Genomic DNA, 15,454 nt, shown 5'->3' on the forward strand with positions numbered 1-15,454 from the left:
CCTTGTTCTGTTCTCCCCGGTTAGGTGTATTTCTTCACTGTGTATGGACCAAGGCTGTCTGTATCTGGAAATGATAATAAAATGGTTCTTTCTCCAAATAAAATGCCATAAAGTGATTATTGCTTTTGCTTTGACATGGTAATGACCTGGGGATAGGGAAAGAATTTGATCCCAATATTAATCTATTATTAAGTCTTCAGTATTACTTGGCCCTGTCCAGTTACAAGACTGGAGAACTGAGATCACAAGACTGGCACATTCCATTAGAATCAAAGCCACCCCTGTGTTCTGGTTGTCCAGTCCATAAGCTCTCGGTGTCTGCTCAAACAGAATGCCCCTTGGTCAAAATGAACTCCAAAATGCCACATTCTGACTTCAAGCCCGTCAGTGAATTGGACAACGCTAGTAAAATGAAATATATCAAGAAGTGCCCATCCACTATACAGAACGTGGGTCTGCTGAGTATTTCAATGTTTCCTGTTGTCTTGCACTTCTCATTAAGACACTCAATACCTGAGGAATGATGCTCCACCCAGTGGCAGAATATTGAATTATAGGGACTGAGCTGCTGTAGGGACCCCTATCCAATACATAACCACTATATAACTATCAGCTGCAACAGTTGTAGAGGAAGAGTGAGAACGTGTGATGATTGTTAAGAATCTATCAACCATCTAGAGACAAACCCAAAGGCCAAAGTTATCCAGTGTGGCCCACTGCTAGCCAGTCAGTCTAGGGATCAGGGACAGGACCTTATGCCTCAGTCAGGGATGGATGAGGCTGGGGGTGAAGGCGTAGCAGGGTTGGGAGGGTGAAAGGTGATTGAAACAGTGCAGTCATGCAAGCCAGCCCAGCAGACAGCCTTTCCCCCTTTGTGAGCGGCTTTTGTGAATGCAGGGCCAAAAATGTTCACACGGAGGACATTGAGGGGGTCTTGTCCAAACAGGGGCTTTTTCCCCACAGAGATCCCCCCCCCCCCCCCCCTTTCGATAACCCAGAGCTGTGTAGTGCAGACCAAGCAGCTATTACACAACTCGACAACCAGGGAAACAGACACTGGTCCTTCGCAGGACAGCTGGTACCAGGAAACACACCACAATTCATACAGTAGTAGATCACAACATTCCAAAAGTAAAATGTTTCCTCGATGTCTGTGTGTGTGTGGTCATATTGCAGACAGCAGACAGGAAGGAGGGGGGCATGGATGGTGTTGGGCCATAATTGGTTTTGGCCTGTATTCAGATCAGCAGGTGGTTTGGATATGCCAAAGCTCCAGGGTACTGGAAAGGGAGGAATTCATAGCCTGTCTTTTATGTCTCACTTATTGTTTCCTTCTCTCTCTCGCCCTAACACTCAAACACATCCAGAGAAGACTCTGTAGCTGCTCTCACAGTAAAAGCCAGCAAGGATCAGGATGTGATTGAATTGGGGGCCTTGTGTCTGAGGTCTAATCTCTCTGTATGTGGATCAGGGACATCCCTCCCTCCCAGGCAACTCCCAGCTTGGGACCACAGGCCTCAGATTCCTCTCTCTAGCCTGTCCCCCTGCGAGCGTGCAGGCCTCATTGTTAAAGGCTCAGCTCCAACCCAGAACTGTTAGTTTAGACATGACAAAGGATCAGCTGGTACAACATAGCAGTACGCAAGCGCTCCTCCAGGTCCTGCCCCTACACACCCAGTCCAGTTTTCCTTATAGGAGTGCTGAGGCAGATTTTTGACTTTTGAAAGCAAGACAGAATGGTTTTCGTTAGAGTCATGGAACTCTGCTGATACCCTGTCTCAATAACCCCTTTTGTTCCTGCAGAAGATGTGGGCATGCTGGTTCCATGAAACGGGGAAATGGGAAAAACTAAGTATTGAACAGTCCAAAGTCCATACACAACAGGGACGCAACACCACTCTGTGGTAGAAAAGAGGACTGCATTATGTCTCTGCAGCCAACGCTGCTATGTACCCTCGCATTTCGTTGTTGGGACGGGAACGAGGCAAACTGGAACGGAGTCCGGGTGAAGACGAGGTTGAGTAGACTCGTTTTGAATTTCCAACCCTTGCTCTATAAATAGTCCCCCACAACCACTGAAAATCGTTCAGAGTCAGGCTACAAGGCAATAGACCAGTGTGAACTCTGCTTCATTTGACTGGATGCTAGCAAAACATTAGCCCGCTATATTACTTGATCGCTTATTAGCTTGCTAGCCCGCAAAGGCTAACAGCGACGTTTCAGTCCAACAATATGGCGTTACTTATACATTTTAGTACCAGGATGGTTGCTAGACTTTGTCTGGGTAGCAGGTTTGCATAAGTTTGCCCTAGTCATTCAATTCAACAATTTTAAGCCTAACTAACTTTTCTAATGTATGTGCAAGATAGAGATACCTTAGTAAAGATAGGCTGTAGCAAGGAAACTAGACTGCTAGTCAAGCTAAAATAGCTAGAGTACATGGCCGCGCGAGTGTGCATTTGTGAATCCTTCCACAAATACATTTCCTAATGAGATTCTTATTACCGTAGATAAACTAACGTCTATCTGTACACACCAGCAACAATCTTCCTTCAACCAAATCCTTTGCATAACACACCAACGCCTTTTATGGACCTCGCTCAAATCAGCATTAGATTAAACACTTATTGATTTATCATTAAAACACTGTAAACGTGGTGTAAACTAGCAATTTATTTTAAGTCAATATGTGGATGTGTCTTATTAAGAGCCTGGTCAAAGGAAGATGGACGAGCGTGAGAGGGCTGAGCAGGAGCTGGAGGCCATGGAAGAGACGCTTTCAGAGCCAGCGTTGACTGTTGGACAAGCATTTTCCATCAAGACAGACCAGGGACCTGACGGCAGTGCACCATTGGTAAAGAGTGAGGTTTTCATAGAAATTCATAAGTCAGTCATTCACAACTGCTGAGGCCTTACATTCATCCATGATTCATACAACTTTGGATATATCTTATTCCAGGGGTCGAGTAAACTTACCATAGTGCAGACCAAGACTGAATCCTCAGAGCTGCTAGTCAACACCCAGGATCCAGTCAACTGTTTATCCATCCAGAACTCCTTTAAACCTGACCCGAACCAGGCCCAGGAGTTCCTTATTCTGGACCATAATGGACTGCCCCTGCATTGTGAACGCATGGTGAGACAGAGGGCCTTTGCTTCATTATAACGATTGCTAAAGACACAGTGTTGCTATGTATTGCTTGTTCTGCTGCACAGGCATAGCCCCTGTGTGCAAAATGAATGGTGAGAAGGTTGCATAGTGGTTCTAAAGTATTCTCTGTGTCTTATCAGGTCATTCTGACGGGTGAGTCCGAGAGCAGAGAGGTGTATGTAATTCCGTCCAATCAGCTCGGAGCTCAGGTCCTACTTCCTCGTGCTCAGCTAATGGACATGGTTGACTCCGCAGGTTGGTCTTGCTTACTGGCCTCTCTTTACTTGCCACTGATGCTTGCAATACATAGATAACCTCTTGCCCTTTATTGACATGGAAGTTGACTGGATTTGTTTAGGCACTGCTGTGGATAAGGATAACCAGGATGGGATGCAGACCATAACTCTAACAGCTGTCCCAGATACCAGCAGTGGTCTGACCACTTCACCTCCAGCTACCAAGACATCCTCAGCCAAAGCATCTCCCAGCAGGTAAGCCCACAGACTAGCCACTTCTAACAGGCCTAGCTCTCTACCTGAGGTGTGTAAAACAATGTGATCGGTTGTCATGCAGGTCCCAGGACTGTTTCACCCCCCCTCTGAAGCCCCTCCCAGCCAATGCACCTTCCTGGGCCCACAGGCTACGCAACGGAGAGGTGAGTACAGCTCCAGCACTTGGTCTATCATAATCATTCCTCATAACCCCTGAAAGGAGGGGTAGAGAGTGATGGATCGTCCGTTGTGTTAATGCTGGTCTTGGAGCAGCGATGGCTGACTTTGTCCTGTCTGCTGTGCGAGCAGAAGATCGGGGACTCGTACCGGGGCTTCTGCGCCACAGAGTCGGAGCTGGAGACCATCCTCCTGCTTCACAAGCAGCACACCAGCTGCGTGTTCGGCACGCGCCAGTCGCCCTCGCCCGCCAAGCCCGCCACGCGCCTCATGTGGAAGTCTCAGTATGTGCCTTACGACGGCATTCCCTTTGTGAACGCAGGTAGGACGCACACCTTGATTTCCGAGCCGACTCTCGTGGAGTGTAAACAGTGAGCGAGATAAGTCTCTTCTGTTTCCGCAGGCAGCAGAGCCATAGTGATGGAGTGCCAGTATGGCCCACGAAGGAAAGGCCTCCAGCCCAAGAAGACCAGTGAGCAGGTCAACATCGATTACAAAGCCACGTGTCCTGCCAGGTACACACACACACACACTCACACAAACACACACACACTCACGTCAACACACATTGTGAGTGGGAATCTCTGTGGGATGTCACGTCTGTGTGGGATGTTGATTGTGCTCCCGTGCTGTAGGATCTATATCAAGAAGGTGCGGAAGTTTCCAGAGTACCGGGTTCCCACCGACCCCAAGGTGGACAAGAAGGTGGTGCGTCAGGAGCAGGAGAAGGCTTTCTCCAGCCTGAGGAAGACGCTACGGGACGCAGGGGGGGTCCTTAGGTCATAGAAATATACTTTGACCACATGAGCACTGGCATCCATCTTTGTTACATTTGTGTTCCACCATACTGTCATGTTGATGTGTAACTACTTCTAACAGGTACTACATGCAGCTGCCCACACAGAAAGCTCACTTGTACCACGACATGGAGGCGCCCATCCCTCCCCCGCCGCCAGATCTCTTCCCAACTGCGGTGGAGGAGGTGAAGGTGGAGGCTGAGGAGGACAAGGAGGAGGCTGAGGAAGAGGGGGAGGAGGAAGAGGGCGGTCTGACGGAGGACGGGGGCTCGGTGCCCTCCCGCCTCCACCCCCGCGTGGCAGAGAAGATCAGGGAGCTGGTGGCTCACGGCCACCATCAGGTCTACACCGTCCGCAAGCAGCTCAGGTGAAGACCCACCACTGTGCTCCTGTAGGACCTTGGATCCTATGATGTCATCCACAGAGTTTCCCCCTGGTACATTAGTTTCCATGGTGCTGACCCGTCTTATTAATGTGTTGCCAGGAAGTTTGTGGAGAGGGAGATGTTTAAATCTGAGGAGGTGCCAGAGAGACATAACCTGTGCTACTTCCCCACTGTCAACGACATCAAGAACCACATCCACGAGGCCCAAAAGACACTGCAGCTGTCTGGAGCCCTCACAGGCACACAGGTACAGGAGTAGGGAGAACTCTTTCTACGCCACAACGTAAGCCATTAGCAGGCCTAGCCTTTTTAGATGTTATGTTTTACTAATTACCTACTAAATGTATCCTGTTGTCTTTCTGGCCTGCCAGTGGGGAGGGTTATGTGGAGACCCCCTGACTGAGACTGTCACCTTGACCCTCACCCCTGCTACTGCCGAAGGTACCTCTCAACTCCAAATCGTGCTTCCCTGTCCTCGGTTAGCTCTTATCCCCATGTCTCACCTGTCTCTCCACCCACCTGTAGGCCTCACCAGGGGTGTGCTGGAGGGCAGTGATACTCTGTCTCCCGAAGCTGTCCAGCTCTTCAGCTCTCTTACCTCCTTGCAGCCCAAGATATTCGCCCAGCTGCAGGTCTGTTCCAGTCGTGCTCACTCACCAGACAGTGGGAACACGCCAGTCTCATGCTGTCAGTGTATGTGCTGTGTCCCTTTTGCAGCGTGTACAATCGATGACATATCTGTCCCTGCCCACTGCAGGGAATCCAGCTCCAACCAGTCCCAGCCCTGTACTCCTATGAGGGAGCACTGTCCCAGTCACCCCCTATCACACCCAGCGCCACACTAACGACCACAGACCCCCTGGATCTGCCTGGCCCCTCTCCCCCTCAACCCCTGCTGGTCAGCCCCTCGCACTTCCTTCAGGCTGGTCCCTCACTGTGCGAAGGTATTCCCACGCTCTGACGTTATGCCATGAGTAAACTATTTCTATGAAAGGCGACAGCAGAAATAAACACATTGTAATCTGTAATGAAATAGTACATGTATTTCCTAGTAATGTTTTACTAATGAGTTTGTTTCCGTCTTGTGATCAATAAAGATGTGTTGTGTTCCAGGTCTGATCCTGGCTGACACGTCGGCTGTGCTGGGAATGGGTCCTGTGGTCAGCATTGGCGGAGGGTCCAACGAGGGGAGGTCACACCCAATCCTGCTGGAGGACAGGCAGATCATCCCAGTTCAAATAGTAGACCCTGCAACCGTGGGTGAGAAAACTGACTAAGACTAAGGAGGAAAGGAGGCTGTGTTCCCAAGGCCTATATTGTGGGTTAATGTTCTGTTGGAATTACTTTAAATCTTAACCTTCTACTTCCCTCTGTCTCCTTCCTTCCTTCCTCCCTCTGTCTCCCTCAGATCTGACTAGCTTAGGGGATCAGGCAGAAGAGCAGAACACAGACATATCTATAAACCCAGGAAACTGACCATTTATCCTGCTGGAGATCATCAGAATACATGCTACTAGTCTTCAGTAACCGACTCCTATCTGCTTGCACTGGAATGAGAAGAGGATCTCCCACTGGAGCCGAAACCTAAAATATGTTTAGGAGCCATACTAAGCTAGCCATGCAGAGCTGGTATCGGAACTCAACATTGTCATCAGCTGCTAGAATTGTACAGGCCAAAGTGACAAGGCAAAGAAAGTAGTTTGGAGAATACTAATAAATGTGTTTATGGGCCTGCTTCAAACCTACACTAAATGAACAGAAATATATTGGATATGTATTCTTGAATTATGTGATTTTACAGTGAAATCCAACTATCCAAATCCAATTATGTAAATGATGAACAACATATCACTGGAGATATGTCAGATACATTTTACTATTAAAAGCAGTGTTTAAATAGGTTCATATTGTTTTCAGGTGTGAACAGCTATTCACACCATGATCAGAATAAAATTATTTATTAATTGTCTTAATAGTAATTATTAACTGTCGCTTCAACTTCAAGTATTTCGCTAATACGTTATCCAAATCAGAGTAATTGAAAAAGGCATTTTCAATGTTTTTCAATGACTCAGATCCAAACCAGTTATTCGGCACCTTAATCGGGGAATATTACGATTTAACATGGCAACCCTAATGGGTGGTCTCAGAGCCATACATTTTTTTATATGACTGTGGGTTCACTGGCTGAGCATTGCATGTAAGGCTAGGTTTGGCCGAGAAAGAAACCAAGAATCTGGTTGATAATATTTGTAGGTAGCAAGCTAACACTTGGTTTGGACCAACAATACATACAATGTCAGATACAGTAAGTAAAAGTTAGCTATTGTCGAATGACCTGACTGCTGCCGTTAGTTTTTCAGTTAGATACAATATCTACAATTTGTAGACTAGCTTGCGAACACCAAACTCTCGTCTGATACTGAAAGAGCTAGCTAGTTAACGCTCGCTAGCTAGATATCCATTTAGCACCAACCAGTCTACCGAGCTTTGTATTAGTGCTAGCTAGCTGATAAAAACTTAAGCTTCCACTCTAACTACACTGGCAAAATGTCCTTGGATACGAATGCGCATAATTACGAAAACTAACTAGTTACAGTAGCAAGCTAGCCTAGCTACTTTGGGTACTAGCAAGACAATGTTAGCTACTGTAGAGTACCTAGCTATAGCTACAATATAATGCCTGCTGGCTAACCAGTGTGGCAGCCTAGCTATCTAGTAGATAGACTACATTGAGTAGTAGCTAGCCGTATTTTTAGATGGTTCTTCAGGCAAGCCAACAATACAGTAATTAAATATATGACTACATGTGGATGGTGTACTGTGTCGGTTGTGTATGGCTGATACCCGCAACTTTGTTTACAGGAATCCAAACCTTCACGGCAGGATGATGCAGAGGATAAGAAGGATGGGGGAGAGTACATCAGATTGAAAGTGATTGGACAGGTAAAAAGTATAGGCCTTGGGTAGGTGTTGGAGTCTGAGATCTGTCTACAGATAAAGTAGACTCCATAGCCTTTTACTGACATGTTTCAGCAGATTTTTGTTCTTAACTTGGTACTGTATCTTTCCCAACATCAGGACAACAGTGAAATTCATTTCAAGGTGAAGATGACAACACATCTGAAGAAGTTAAAGGAATCATATAGCCAGAGACAGGTAGATACACAGGAATTGTTCTGGTTGGATGATAATGTATGGGGTCTCAGTTAGGGATGAGGGAAAAAATCGATTCACATAGGAATTGCGATTTAGGCTTCTTGCGATTCAATACGATTTCAAAAATCGTAAAGTAACTTTGCAAGAACCCTCTGTGGCTCAGTGGGTAAGCATGTGTATCATCGAGTCTACTGAACCACAATGACCTGGGGTTAAATTTGACATTGAACTATCTAGTTGTAACAACCTGCAGAGTTGGGGTGTCAGAAAACCAGAAGAAAGCAGGGCTCCCCTGTTAGCTTACTGGGTTAGTACTGCAACAGCCTGGGTTCAAATCCAGCCTTCACCCTGTTCTGTATGTCTTCCTCCCTCTCCACTCTTTTCCTGTCACACTTACGACTGTGGTCCATTTTCAATATCCTTGAAAAACTTCCAAACTTCTTTGTAATTCCCGTGGAAGGACACAACCTTTTTTATTTTTGTGAATCGATTTTTAATCGAATCGTGACCCCAATAATCGATTCGAATCGTGAGGTGCCAAAAGATTCCCATCCCTAGTATCAGTCTCTTGCTGGCCTAGGTAGAGAAGTGTCTAATGAGAAAGTCCCGTTTCTGCTGTGTCTACAGGGAGTCCACATGAGCAGCCTCCGGTTTCTCTTTGAGGGACAGAGAATTTCAGACAACCAAACTCCTAAAGAGGTAAAGTGGCTTTGCTCTGCATTGCAGAGAGAACTTGCTAAATGCAACAACAACAAAAAGTAACCTGTTGTAAACGTATACTCTCATCTCTCACACTAGCTGGGAATGGAGGATGAAGATGTGATTGAGGTCTACCAGGAACAGACAGGCGGGCACTGGACAGAATGATTCTTCTACCTGCTGTGTTCCACTTAAGTTAGTTTATTATGTAATATTTTATATTTGTATGATTACTGATTCATTTGACTGGTGTTCCCTCGAGATCTCAGCGATAATATCTGCCAAACTGCAAGGATGGAGGGAAGAAACATGTTGACCTGTTGTTACTCATCCAGATCCTTTAATGTCTCTCTGGGCTTCCAAATTGCACCAATCAATGTTCCTCAAAAGAGTTGTCTTTGATCCCTTGTCATGTAGCCTTCTGTGTCTTCCTGGCAGTGAAGCCCAGCTCAAAAGATGCTCTGCTAAGCTGGTTCCTCAATTACTTTACTGGTGTCATCAAGCTCAGGTTTTACTTTACAAGATGACAGGCAGTTTCCCATGTTTGTTTTCAGTACCTTGTCAATTATGACAGCCATGCATGAATATCAGCAGCCACTTTTTTCTTTTTTTTTTACCATAGTGTCTACATGAAGTTTGTATCAGTTATCTCATCTTTGTGTCATGACTGTGGTCTTGACAATAGTCAATTGAAATTGTTGTAGTTATGGATAATTCTACATTATGTGTAATGTTAACACAATTCAGGTTGTTGTATAGCGCTATAATTGTTCACATTTATATTTTCCAATGAAAACATGCATAAATGTTATCACGCTTGTATATTTTGTATACATATTATTTCCTTTTTGGCTTGAATAAATATGCCATTTTATAACTTAATTCCAAAACACATCTCATGTTAGCTTACTTATTCAGAGAGAGGGGGGTGAGTGTGTATTACTTATACTCTAAATTACATTTACACTGTCCATCTGGACCTAGACCAACTTCCACATATACACCAGCTACCTAGACCTACACACAAGTGTAGGTCTAGGTAGACCAGGTCTTATAAAGCAGTCATTGCTAAATTCCTTGTTTTATAACTTCGACTATAACTACATCAAACATGACAGTAATTATAAATAAATGCATGGTCTTACAATATTGCAATTGCAAAATCGAGGTTAGCATTCTTGAACAAAGTAAGCTAATTATCAATGGCACATTTCTATTGGTTAGAAATACTGAAGTCAATCACATGCTCAGCCCTCCATTGTTCTCTGTATACTGTGAGTCACTTCTCCATCTACAGACGTGAATGTTCTGAAGGGTTTTATTATAGCTGAGACCACCACCATAAACCCATACAACTTGGTTTGGGATTGCAAGACCCCATTTGGTCCTCTTAACCCCTCTTCTAGAGGACAGTTACACCCGATCACACACTTATCTGTGGAAGTGTGGAGTCTTCCAAGTCAAGAAGAGTGAGGAACCAATATCAGGAGGCCGTCCAATAAGCCTGTAACTAGTGCATAGTGGGAGTTTCTTGTAGTGGCTTATATTCTCCCTTTCAGAAGAGCTGAAGTATCTAAAGAAGTTAGTCATGCTCGTGTTATGCTGTGGAGAAGTTGAGCCCAAAGATTTTGAAACTGCACCAGTCGTTTTTAATAAAACTGATTAAAACCCCACACATTTACATCTCCTTTCACAGGATACCTAGTATGTTTTAGCAAGGCACATTTAACACTTTATTTACGATAAAATACAATATTCTTCACTAGCGATGCTATCTAGTCTTCAAAATGTAAAAGTGGTAGAAGTGTGTGATTTCACATTTAGAAAAGCTGTAATGTAAGTGCATCTGTAGGAAATTAAAAGCCTATAAGAGGCCCTAAAACCCACATAGTATGTATCTTACAGGGATACAAACCACTTCCTCTGCAACTTATGCCATCTCTTTGGTGGGGTCTGCCTGGGTGGTGGAGGCGTCTGAGATTGGGTCTGAGAGGCCCAGGAGGTGCAGGAGGGTGAAGTAGGAGTAGACCCAGGGTCTGGAGATGTCCTGCGTCTGGCCCAGAGCCTCTGCTTCCACTAGGAGACCCCGTCTGAAGCGAAGCTGCTGTTCCAGAGCTGCCTGCTGCCTGCAGGACAGAAGACCAGGGGAGGAGGGGGAGAGGGGTGGCTGGATGACATATGTGACAACACCATGCAGTGCATTCAAATACAACATCTTAACACAGCGAATTAACTGTTATTACAATGGTTGCTTCTTTACAGTACCTGGCCAGGAGCTCGGCTTGAAGTTTAGCCTGCTCCCTTGCCCAGAGGGCAGCTTCATGTTCTCTTTTCCTCCTCTCCTCCTCCACTCTTCTTCTCTCTTCAACTTCCTCCTTTTGTCTGCGCAGGTACTCAATTTTCTCACCCTCCTCCATCTCCAGCAGCATCTTTCTCTCGTCTTCTCTCTTCCTCTCCTTTTCCAGTCTCTGCAGCTCCATTTCAGCTAATCAAAAAGGCAATAATAAATATCATGAATGTCATCCCGCTTGTATATTTTGTGTACATATTATTTCCTTTTAGGTTTGAATAAATATGCCATTTTATAACTTAATTCCAAAAACACATCTCATGTTAGCTTACTTATTCAGAGAGAGAGAGGGGTGAGTGTGTATTACTTATACTATAAATTACATTTACACTGTCCATCTGGACCTAGACCAACTTCCACATATACACCAGCTCTACACAAGTGTAGGTCTAGGTAGACCAGGTCTTTAAAAAATAAATAAAATAAAGCAGTTATTGCTAAATTCCTTGTTTTATAACTTGGACTATAACTACATGCAACATGACAGTAATTATAATTGAATGCATGGTCTCACAATATTGCAATTCAAAATCGAAAGCAAATGATCAATGGCACATTTCTATTGGTTAGAAATACTGAAGTCAATCACATGCTCAGCCCTCCATTGTTCTCTGTATAGTGCTAGTCACTTATCTGTCTACAGACGTGAATGTTATGAAGGGTTTTCTGATAGCTGAAACCATCACCATAAACCCATACAACTTAGTTTGGGATTGCAATGGTCTCACAATATTGCAATTGCAAATTTGAGGTAACATTCTTTAACAATGTAAGCAAATTATCAATGGCACATTTCTATGAGTTAGAAATCACTGAAGTCAAGTGTGTTTAGGATGAAATGACCAAAGGGGTTAGCATGTGTGTTTTGGATGAAATGACCAAAGGGGTTAGCATGTGTGTTTTGGATGAAATGACCAAAGGGGTTAGCATGTGTGTTTTGGGGTAAATGACCAAAGGGATTAGTATGTGTGTTTTGGGGTAAATTACCAAAGGGGTTAGCATGTGTGTTTGGGATGAAATGACCAAAGGGGTTAGCATGTGTGTTTTGGGGTAAATGACCAAATGGGTTAGTATGTGTGTCTTGGGGGAAATGGCCAAAGGGGTTCGCATGTGTGTTTTGGGGTAAATGACCAAAGGGGTTAGCATGTGTGTTTTGGGGGAAATGACTAAAGGTGTTTGTAGGCCTAATAGCTCCTGTAAAGAATGTAAGGAGTGAAAATAAAAATGTATTATGTTGTTATTACACTGTTTTTATGTTATTGCACTGTTGTTACACTAATGTTGTTATTACACAGTTTTGGGGGAAATGACCAAAGGGGTTAGAATGTGTGTTTTAGATTAAATGACCAAAGGGGTTAGCATGTGTGTTTTAGATTAAATGACCGAAGGGGTTAGCATGTGGGTTTTAGATGAAATGACCAAAGGGGTTAGCATGTGTGTTTTGGATGAAATGACCAAAGGGGTTAGCATGTGTGTTTTGGATGAAATGACCAAAGGGGTTAGCATGTGTGTTTTGGATGAAATTATCAAAGGGGTTAGCATGTGTGTTTTGGATGAAATGACCAAAGGCGTTAGCATGTATGTTTTGGGGTAAATGACCAAAGGGGTTAGCATGTGTGTTTTGGATGAAATGACCAAAGGGGTTAGCATGTGTGTTTTGGGGTAAATGACCAAAGGGATTAGTATGTGTGTTTTGGGGTAAATTACCAAAGGGGTTAGCATGTGTGTTTGGGATGAAATGACCAAAGGGGTTAGCATGTGTGTTTTGGGGTAAATGACCAAATGGGTTAGTATGTGTGTCTTGGGGGAAATGGCCAAAGGGGTTAGCATGTGTGTTTTGGGGTAAATGACCAAAGCGGTTAGCATGTGTGTTTTGGGGTAAATGACCAAAGGGGTTAGCATGTGTGTTTTAGGGTAAATGACCAAAGGGTTAGCATGTGTGTTTTAGGGTAAATGACCAAAGGGGTTAGCACGTGTGTTTTGGATGAAATGACCAAAGGGGTTAGCATGTGTGTTTTGGGGTAAATGACCAAAGGGTTAGCATGTGTGTTTTGGGGTAAATGGCCAAAGGGGTTAGTATGTGTGTCTTGGGAAAAATTACCAAAGGGGTTAGCATGTGTGTTCTAGGGTAAATGGCCAAAGGGGTTAGTATGTGTGTCTTGGGGAAAATGGCCAAAGGGGTTAGCATTTGTGTTCTAGGGTAAGTGACCAAAAGGGTTAGTATGTGTGTCTTGGGGAAAATGACCAAAGGGGTTAGCATGTGTGTTCTAGGGTAAATGGCCAAAGGGGTTAGTATGTGTGTCTTGGGGAAAATGGCCAAAGGGGTTAGCATTTGTGTTCTAGGGTAAATGGCCAAAAGGGTTAGTATGTGTGTCTTGGGGAAAATGGCCAAAGGGGTTAGCATGCGTGTTCTAGGGTAAATGAGTGAATATCATGAATTTGGCTCTTCGTGTGTGTGTGTTTCTACGTGTGTGTGTGTCTCTTCATGTGTGTGTGTATCTACGTGTGTGTGTGTTTATCTCCGTGTGTGTGTGTCTCTTCATGTGTGTGCTCCTCACCCGCCCGGCGCTCCTCCTCCTCCTGTCTCATCCTCTGAAGACGCTCCAGCTGTCGCTTCTTCTCCTCCTTTCTCCTCCTGTCCCTCTCAGCCTCCTCTTGCTCCCGTCTCATTCGCTCCATCTCCTCCTCTGCGCGTCGTTTTCCCTCCTCCTCTTCCTCAAGTCTTTTCAGTCTGTGGGGAAAGTTACATTAACTAATTAGATTTGCACAGGTGTTGGGAGATCCACTCTTTTCAAGAGACCACACTTTTCACCAATTCTATGCTATAAGGATTGAAATCTAGGCGAGTGGACGAGTGCAGAGGCGAGGGAGACAGTAGGGATGCGTCCGTACCTGAGCTCCTCAGCTCTCTGTCTCTTCTCCTCATCCAGCTCCATCTTCATCTTCTCCTCCCTGTCCTCTCTCCCCTGTTGCCTCCTCCTCTCTTCCTCCCTCTCTCTCCTCTTCCTCTCCACCTCTTGCCTTCGTCGCTCTGCCTTCTCAGCTAACACTGCCCTCTGCTGTTCCTTGCGGGCAGCAGCAACGTCCTCCTTGATCTTACTCTAGTTGAAACACAAATGAGTTAGATGTTCTTCTGGCATCCCTGAGAAACCTATATTAAGATTCACACATTCAGTAGTTGTTATCACTACACAATAGTTCATATTTACTGTGCTGTTGCCGGCTTCGGACGCCACAGGCTTCAGTGCTAACTGGTCGGTTGCCATGATGGCAGAGCATGAGGACAGGTGACCACGTGATGAGGCCTGACCTCCCTGACCCACGCTGGACTTGTTTGAGTCTCTCTGATTGGACGGGGAGGTGGAGCCTCCTGAAATGGGGGACAGGACCGTCTCCTCCTCCGAGTCATCAGGGTTTGTGTGGAGGTCCAGAGATGAGTCCTCCTTCCCCTCCTCCCCCTCCTCCCCCTCCTCCTGGTCCTCCTCCCGGTCCCCCTTTAGGTCCTCCTCCCCCAGGTCCTTCTCTACTGCGTCAGGGCTCAGCACAGGTGAAGTCTCCTTGAAACCCTTGACCTTCTCCACTTGCTCTCCAGGATCGACCTCCATGTTTACCTTTGCTTTTCCTGATAGAATATGAACCAAACAGAGAACCAAAGACAACCAGTTTAAATGAAGAGGATGTGATTCTATTCCGTTCGTCTTTGTCTGTTTGTTTTCATACAAAGTACAATCTGAAACTGAGACTAACCAACGACAAATTCAGCCTGATGTTTGACCTTCCCCCTCTTCGTTTTTTTCCCAGATGAAGACGTCTTTCCCGCCTCCTCATTGGTGGAACCCCTCTGGTTGAGCTCTGCTTTCTTCCCTTTCCTCTTTTTCTTTTTCTGAACCTGACAGAAGGGTTGAACACAGGTTTTAGTTGACGTTGACTCAATCTTGTTCAGAGACAGACACTGGGTACGACACACACTACTGTGACAAGGGGAGGATCGAAATACTGTAGGGGAATTGAGACTGGGAGTTGAGACAGTGTTGACTACTGAGTGTGTGCTGCTCTGCACTCTCTTACCCCAGCTGGGTCCACAGTGGTACTCTCTAATGTATCTGGGTCTCTTTCAGGGTCTTCACCTAACTTCCTACTTCTCCTGGTTGGACCGTCAGTTTCTTCCTGTCTCTGCCCTCCACTTCTCAGGGAAGCAGAAACAAAGACTCAGAGGGAGCAACAGAAAGAGTGTGTAAATGTGTG

General features: G+C 45.3%; 3 protein-coding genes across 5 annotated transcripts; 2 read left to right on the forward strand and 1 right to left on the reverse strand.

Moving 5' to 3' along the window:
- Positions 1-1,907: 1,907 nt before the first annotated feature.
- carf (calcium responsive transcription factor) lies at positions 1,908-6,970 on the forward strand. 3 transcript variants are annotated; one of them, XM_062456773.1, is made up of 16 exons: positions 1,908-2,016; positions 2,709-2,854; positions 2,960-3,136; positions 3,292-3,406; positions 3,510-3,642; positions 3,725-3,806; positions 3,952-4,141; positions 4,223-4,334; positions 4,455-4,598; positions 4,699-4,983; positions 5,101-5,248; positions 5,373-5,442; positions 5,527-5,633; positions 5,759-5,945; positions 6,115-6,261; positions 6,410-6,970. In XM_062456773.1, exons 2-16 carry the CDS (start codon positions 2,726-2,728, stop codon positions 6,475-6,477), a joined length of 2,094 nt encoding a protein of 697 aa, XP_062312757.1. In that variant the 5' UTR covers positions 1,908-2,016; positions 2,709-2,725; the 3' UTR covers positions 6,478-6,970. The 3 variants fall into 3 exon arrangements, with proteins under 3 accessions (XP_062312757.1, XP_062312756.1, XP_062312758.1); XM_062456772.1 differs by lacking the exon at positions 1,908-2,016 and having other exon boundaries at positions 2,083-2,854; XM_062456774.1 differs by lacking the exon at positions 1,908-2,016 and having other exon boundaries at positions 2,083-2,854; positions 5,768-5,945.
- Positions 6,971-7,156: 186 nt separating this feature from the next.
- LOC134016368 (small ubiquitin-related modifier 1-like) lies at positions 7,157-9,741 on the forward strand. Its single transcript, XM_062455751.1, has 5 exons — positions 7,157-7,309; positions 7,867-7,947; positions 8,083-8,160; positions 8,788-8,859; positions 8,959-9,741. Exons 1-5 carry the CDS (start codon positions 7,298-7,300, stop codon positions 9,025-9,027), a joined length of 312 nt encoding a protein of 103 aa, XP_062311735.1. The 5' UTR covers positions 7,157-7,297; the 3' UTR covers positions 9,028-9,741.
- Positions 9,742-10,492: 751 nt separating this feature from the next.
- Positions 10,493-14,641, reverse strand: LOC134016380 (uncharacterized protein KIAA2012 homolog). Its single transcript, XM_062455755.1, has 5 exons — positions 14,419-14,641; positions 14,102-14,310; positions 13,768-13,940; positions 11,125-11,344; positions 10,493-10,985 (listed from the first exon to the last, which is right to left on the reverse strand). Exons 1-5 carry the CDS (start codon positions 14,473-14,475, stop codon positions 10,790-10,792), a joined length of 855 nt encoding a protein of 284 aa, XP_062311739.1. The 5' UTR covers positions 14,476-14,641; the 3' UTR covers positions 10,493-10,789.
- Between the last annotated feature and the right edge of the window lie 813 nt (positions 14,642-15,454).

Source organism: Osmerus eperlanus, chromosome 3, assembly GCF_963692335.1.
Source record: "Osmerus eperlanus chromosome 3, fOsmEpe2.1, whole genome shotgun sequence".
NCBI classification, from domain to species: Eukaryota; Metazoa; Chordata; class Actinopteri; order Osmeriformes; family Osmeridae; genus Osmerus; species Osmerus eperlanus.